At 36.8% G+C, this 6,942-nt stretch overlaps 1 protein-coding gene across 2 annotated transcripts; it reads left to right on the forward strand.

The window, feature by feature from the left end:
- Window positions 1-428: 428 nt before the first annotated feature.
- On the forward strand, window positions 429-5,676 carry LOC107695254 (MOB kinase activator 3A-like). Of its 2 annotated transcripts, none has more exons than XM_016495067.1 (4): window positions 429-644; window positions 1,755-2,314; window positions 4,272-4,474; window positions 5,179-5,676. In XM_016495067.1, exons 2-4 carry the CDS (start codon window positions 1,897-1,899, stop codon window positions 5,206-5,208), a joined length of 651 nt encoding a protein of 216 aa, XP_016350553.1. In that variant the 5' UTR covers window positions 429-644; window positions 1,755-1,896; the 3' UTR covers window positions 5,209-5,676. The 2 variants fall into 2 exon arrangements, with proteins under 2 accessions (XP_016350553.1, XP_016350554.1); XM_016495068.1 differs by having other exon boundaries at window positions 1,833-2,314.
- The last annotated feature ends 1,266 nt before the right edge of the window (window positions 5,677-6,942 follow it).

The following is a 6,942-nucleotide window of genomic DNA, read 5'->3' on the forward strand; positions in this document are numbered from 1 at the left end:
ATTTGGGTGGGGGAGTAAGTGTAAGTTTATGGAATCTGTCATAAAGCAGATTTTTATAGGCTTGTCAGCTGAATTATAACATAAATAGAACAAATGTAATAAAAAATAAAATCATTGTTTTGGCTGATACATATTATAATTAATAATAAATTCGACATTTAAAACAATTGACATCTCGTCCCAGTCTTACATTTATAAAAATAAACCTATTCTGAGAACAGTTTAACCTTAAACTGTTTTTTACCTTACTTTTTTTACCTTACATATATAGTTTAATCTTGAGTGTGTATTAGTGTGGCTTTAGCTGTGGTCTCCTCTATTTATTTATTAAATGTTTTGATGTTAGTGTGTAACCATAGTGTATCCAATGCACTTCCTTCATGTTCAGTGCAGACTGGAGAGGCTCCACTGATGTTTCAATAGAGGAAGTGTACTTTGCTCAGCAGGGAGGGGCTTGTGGTTTCCTTAGAAAGTGTGGACTTAATAATTGTTACAGTACGAAGGCCACGTTCCTTTTAACTCAATAACAATTGTAAATACAATGTAATTACAATAACCAAGCACGTTCTTGAATAACGAACTAAATAGAGGGTGGTGTAAAAAGGCGGTTCACATCAAAGCGGAACAAGAAAGGCGCCCGCTCGGTAAGTTTGCTTCAACTTCACTGTACGCTACAAACACATTTGCTTAACAGCATCGTTATTTTGTACGTTCTGGGTATTCAACTGTCGATTTTACAAAGGTTATTTTGTTATCGCACCTGTGTGTTTTCATGAAAGTTAAATTCGTGTGATTATTCGTGTCCTGGTCACGCCATTAAAAAGACATCGTCATACGGAATTAACATGTTTCGCTTATGATGTTTGCTACTGGCATCCATTCATTTACAAACATGTACATATTTACATGTTTACAATATATAAATATTTCAATTTAAAAGGTAATGTATGTATATGTATATGTATATTTAACGTAAAAATATGTATTACAATTATTTAAAAGTTGTAATTTTAAATGCATAGGCCTACTTTTGAAAAAGATGTGTTCTAAGTTATTAATAAACATACTGTAACTATTATAAACGTTAGTGAAATCCCCCTGCCCTGGCCAGTAAATGCCACCAATGGTGCCCAACAGGAAATTACTCAGTAATTCCCCTAATATTCTAAATATAATACCTCTGTATACAACCTGTTCAGTGGCCGACTTTTCTTTAACATACAGATATGATATTTTGTTTGTTCAGTTGGTTAAACTGAGAAAATCTTAAAAAAAAAAAAAACTCAAAATGCTGTTTCTTGCTACATGTGCCATTCTATCACTTAATGTTGAAGCGCAGCAGATTGGAATTAATCCTTGAGTTTGAGAATATGCTTGTGCAATAATAAAAATGTTGGTCCAAAAATATGAAGTTATTTCAGTGTCACAGCGAGAAGAAAATCTGAAAATCTCAAGCACTCTTTTAATGTTTTGTCTACCAGGGTTCCCATCTGTAAACCTGGAAATATTAGAGAAAGTCCTGGAGAAGTCATGGAAATTAATAAAATCTTCTTATGTTAATATATTTTTAGTCTTGCTCAGCACTAAATAATATAAACATAAAACATTTGCTAGAAACTGCTCTTAATGTGTGTGCTATCGTATAAAATGATGTTCTCGTCTTATGTAATCAAACCCTTATTCAAAAGAACTTGGAACCCTGGAGGAGACTAAGTTTGACCTAGTTTTATTTTCTTTCCCTTTTTCTCATTCAGCATCCGTCCTTCCTCAGTCGGTGATACTGAAAAGCCTCCACACAATATTGTCCTTGTTTATCTGTCCTTTAATTTCAGGCACCCTTGCTATCAAAAGGCTCATTTTAGACACATTACACAACAATCCTGTCCCCTAGCAACCATGTCCACGGCCCTAAAACAAGTCTTCAACAAGGACAGGACATTCCGGCCCAAGCGCAAGTTTGAGCCTGGAACGCAGCGCTTTGAGCTGCACAAGAAAGCACAGGCGTCCCTAAATGCCGGCCTGGACCTGAAGCAGGCGGTGCAGCTGCCGCACGGCGAAGACCTCAATGACTGGGTGGCCGTTCACGTGGTGGACTTCTTTAACCGCATCAACCTCATCTATGGCACCATCAGCGACTCCTGCACAGACCAGACCTGCCCCGTTATGTCAGGTGGGCCTAAGTACGAGTACCGCTGGCAGGATGAACAAAAGTATAAGAAGCCCACCGCTCTCTCTGCACCAAAATACATGAGCCTGCTAATGGACTGGATTGAGGTCCAGATCAACAATGAGCATATCTTCCCCACTAATGTTGGTAAGGACCTAATGATCCAAACAAAACATTTTGTTTTGCACCTAAATTTCCTTGATTTGTTGGATGTGTTTAGTTGTTAATCAAGTTTAAAACCCAAATCCACTCCCTCCCTTTTTGGAAACTTAATTTTTAAGAGTGTAATAAGGAGTGAATTAATTAAATAATTAATTAATAGCCGAAAATGTATTTGATCAACAAAGTCACACTTAAAACAAATGAATTATATTGCTCAGATAGCAAAATACAAAAGTTTTATCCAAGATTTTTTCTCATAACTAACTTTTTGGAGTTATTTGAGCACTTTTAACCAATTGATTCAAAGGATATTTAGTGAACATACAGTATGAAATCAGTCTTTTATTAGTATGTCAATTGTTTTATCATTTAAAACCTAACAAACTGGCTTAAAAAGTGTGCTTATGCTTATAATTCTTTAAAATTAATGCCACTTCATTGCATTTTTTTGCAATGCAGTGACATTCAAACATTCAAAAGTCATCAAAAATGTCCAAATACTGTACCTTTTGACACTGCTGAATTTATTCTCTATTTAGTCTGCCAAACCTAAACCTCTGTAGGTCATCAGAATGAGCTATGCAGACATTTAAAGACACTTCTAGTATAGCACGGCCATCATATAGGTCACCATATAAAAAGTAACTTGTTGACCATTTGCAGCATCATTTAAGATGAATAAACTATGAATCAAGATATAGATAATAAATTATGCAGAAAACTTTGGGGTGGTCAAGTGTAGTGTTTGACTTCCCAGGCTTTGTCTCATTATCCTCAACCTGCCATTGGACATCTGTGGTGCATATCAAATTGGGTCATACAATTTACAGTGGGATATAAATAGACCAAGTCTGCAAACGGAACAGATTCTTAGAATGCAATGAGACAGTCTGAGAATCTGCCATGTATAAGGACATGGTTGTCTGCATCCAGGCCAGATCATGGGGCTTTATTAATAAACCGCACTGAGGAAATATTCTTCTGCGATTTATAATAAGTCGTAGCACGTGTCCCAGAGAGCAACTTATGATGTGAGGACATGCGGATGAGAAAACAAAGTTATAAAGAGTTTCCTCCCATCCAGAGATACAAGGCATTTGTTTCCTCTGATGATATCAGCATGTCGTCTCAGTTCTATCTTTAATCTACAAATAACTAGTTTGATGTTGTTTCAAATGTTAGGACCTGATAAGGATGTAAAGTCACAATGAGAAATTAAAGCTGCAAGCATCGTTGAAAGGGCCCTCGCATCAGGAGCCACTTCCACCCAGTGGCATTAGGAAAACAGCGAACAGTGGGCAATATTCATTTAAAGTGGTAAATATGAGGAATATGTCAAAGTCATTTATATATGTCAAACGTCCTGCTGCCAGCTGGTGGCACCATGACTACAACTGAATATTGGCATGTAGATGTCTTCAGGCCAGGACTTTTATCAAACATGTGAAGTTTAGTGCAGATTGGACATGGTATGTTTGAGTTAGTGTAAAACATGACATTTCCTGTTAACAGTAGGTGGAGCTATGACTATAACTGAATATTGGTATGTAGATGTGTTCAGGCCAGGACTCTTATCAAACGTGAAGTTTGGTGCAGATCGGACATTGCATGGCTGAGTTATAACAACTTCCTTTTCCATGGCACAGCGTCGAACTTTGACATGCCGTCACAGACACGCCCTTTAACGAAAACGTAGCATTGCAAAGGCCTTATGATTACACTCACCAAATCTGAAGATGATCAGATTAAAACTGTAGGAGTTTGTTAAAATATGAGGCCTGAAAATGGCAAAAACTGCACAAAATCGTAGAGGAAACGATATCTGCGTGCACGTGCCTGCATATGATTAACAAAGATTTTGTGTTTTAGTTCTCACTCTTTTGACTGTTTTTCACATTGAAACTTGCAGGTTGTTCATTTTCATATGGTGTTTCTTTTTTAGGTACGCCATTCCCTAAGACCTTCATGCAGGTAGCAAAGAAGATCTTGTCTCGTTTGTTCCGAGTCTTTGTCCATGTCTACATCCACCACTTTGATCGCGTGAGCCAGATGGGAGCAGAGGCCCACGTGAACACCTGTTACAAACATTTCTATTACTTTGTTACTGAATTAAGCCTCATAGACCACAAAGAGCTGGAACCTCTGGTAAGTGTATGGGTTAAAGATAGCAATAGACAAAAATTATATTATATTATAATATATGTGCAGTAAAATGCTACAGGAAACATTTTTATTATTTTATAACTATAGTATTTATATGTGCATGCGTCTCTTTATGTGTGTGTGGATTTAAAAACATGTCAGAGTGATTTTCCATAACCTAATGAGGGCAGAAAGCGAGAAACAAAGAGTGACTGATACAGAAACAAGCGCTAATGCTTCATGTCATGATTAGTAGTTAACAAGCCCATTGTATAATGGCTTTGCTAATTGGTAGGGCCACACTAGGACAGGATGAGTCAGCGGGTTTGATATTCCAGCCTCTTATCATTTAATGAGCGTCTGAGCTCCTAATGCAGAAAAACCCTTCGTCTATAGATGCAGCAGTTCATTATCTCAGTAGTCACAGTTGAATTGGTGCCGTGGGATCAGGTGTCACTCGCAGGTCCTGTTACTGACATCAGGAGCTTGTGGCTGTTTGCATAGTGTTTCCAGATTTTTTGCATCTGTAAAGTATATACAAACACAGGGAAGATGATCTTCATGTATTTCACATTTTAAAACATGTTTCCTTCTATAAATGAAAAAGAAAGGAAATTATTATAATTTAAGAGGCAGCCAGGTTGTTTTTATTTGAAACAAAGTAATGGTTTATGTCATACTGATGCAGTGTTTATTTCTCTTAACAGAAAGAGATGACATCACGGATGTGCCACTGAAAAAGAGAGCGGACCTTTACATTCCAGACAGATCAGAACCATGCAAATTTACAATTTAAAAGCAGATGAAACAGAAAGCTAACTTTTAAAGACTTTATTTTTATACACTTTTAATGTACTGTAATATTCTATTTAGGGAGAGACATGTACATCTCTCCGTATTCTCATGTGTAGGCATATGCAGAGTATTTTTTATTAGAAATCAGTATTATCAATTATTTTTGTTTTTCCAAATTTATTCTGAATCATTCCTTTTGTTCTGTTGAGCTGTTATAATCTTTAATTTACAGATTATATTTGACTATTTATGTATGTGGTTGAGAAATTAAACCCACTTCTGCTTGTCTGTATGTCATTGGTTCTGTTCTCGTTACTGGTCGTGTTCTCATCAACATTAATTCTAACTAAAATCTTGAGGAAGCGGCAGGACTTAATGTCTGACTACTATAAAAGATATTCAGTACATCATCCCTGCCATTTTATTTCACAACATGCTATGTCATGTGGACTTTCTGCTTTTGTTTTAATCTTATCTGTGTCTTAAATGAAAGACACTCCTGTTTCTGTCTTATTTTCTCAGCCTTCTCATGATTTTCACAATTAAATTAGATTGCAGTTAAAGGGCTGACAGAAATGGTGCCCTTTTAGCCTGCTGATTCATAAACATGAAACACATTTGTTTCTGTCCACTAGATGGCAATAAAGGCATTTCACAACACAGACCTGTGGCAAGTTCAAGCTCAAACCGGTGTGCACCGTTTTGCTACGGTTTCCGGTTTGAACGACATGTTTCCTGGAAGCGGTGTGCAACGGGGTTTGAGATGTGTTTTCTCTTGTTTGGTGGGTGTGTCAAAAATGTCAGCCCAATCAGCAGCAGCATGTATATAAACCACACTGCACCGTTTTGCTACGGTTTCCGGTTTGAACGACATGTTTCCTGGAAACTGTGTTTTACAGGGTTTGAGATGCGTTTTCTCTTGTTTGGTGGGTGTCTCAAACATGTCAGCCCAATCAGCAGCAACATGTATGTAAACCACGCGGTATTAAAGAGACAGCTCGCACAATGTAATTAACATCCAAATACTAATATTTACATTAAAGGCAAAATAACTGAAATAATAAGGGCACAAGTATAGATCTGGAACTTCTTTAAGTCTGTCTAAATATCATTTAGTAATTGCAATGTCTTCTGGTCCATATCCTTTCCTTAGGAAGGTGTGCTAGACACTGATTAATGTAACATAAAAATACTATACATATCTATATATTTTGCTATTGTATTATGGAGTGACACTTTCATAAACTTTTCTATACCCCTCTGATTATATAATGGTAAATATTACAATATCATAGCACAACAACAGTGATCAGCAATAATGATAAGCCTAATACAATAAAAATAATAAGGTCATATAGATCATAACACAGTCTTGGAGGTAAGAAGTGGATTATCCTTCAGCTGAAATGTTTGTCTTTTCATCCTGAAATGCGAGGCAAATGTTGGATCACAATAATTAGGAACCACAGTTTCTACAAATCCCTTCATTTGATTGGGATCTTCTCTTTTATTCTGGAGGGCAAGGGCAGTGACTGTACCATCGAGCGGATTTTGCAGTATTAAACACGTATTTATACCGATTTCATCAGGCTCCGAAAATCCTTCAAAAAGAACACAAAGAATGGCCTTCTCAGCTGCCATAGTTGCAACTCTTGCGTCATCAGAACAGTGTGTTC

The sequence above is a fragment of the Sinocyclocheilus anshuiensis genome, unplaced genomic scaffold, assembly GCF_001515605.1.
Source record: "Sinocyclocheilus anshuiensis isolate Anshui unplaced genomic scaffold, SAMN03320099.WGS_v1.1 scaffold122, whole genome shotgun sequence".
In the NCBI taxonomy this organism is placed as follows: Eukaryota; Metazoa; Chordata; class Actinopteri; order Cypriniformes; family Cyprinidae; genus Sinocyclocheilus; species Sinocyclocheilus anshuiensis.

Coding starts and splice junctions, on each gene's coding strand:
- LOC107695254 (XM_016495067.1), top strand. CDS start 1,897: ATGTCCACGGCCCTAAAACAAGTCTTCAACAAGGACAGGACATTCCGG. Junction 2,315..4,271: donor TATCTTCCCCACTAATGTTG/GTAAGGACCTAA, acceptor TTTCTTTTTTAG/GTACGCCATTCCCTAAGACC. Junction 4,475..5,178: donor ACAAAGAGCTGGAACCTCTG/GTAAGTGTATGG, acceptor TTCTCTTAACAG/AAAGAGATGACATCACGGAT.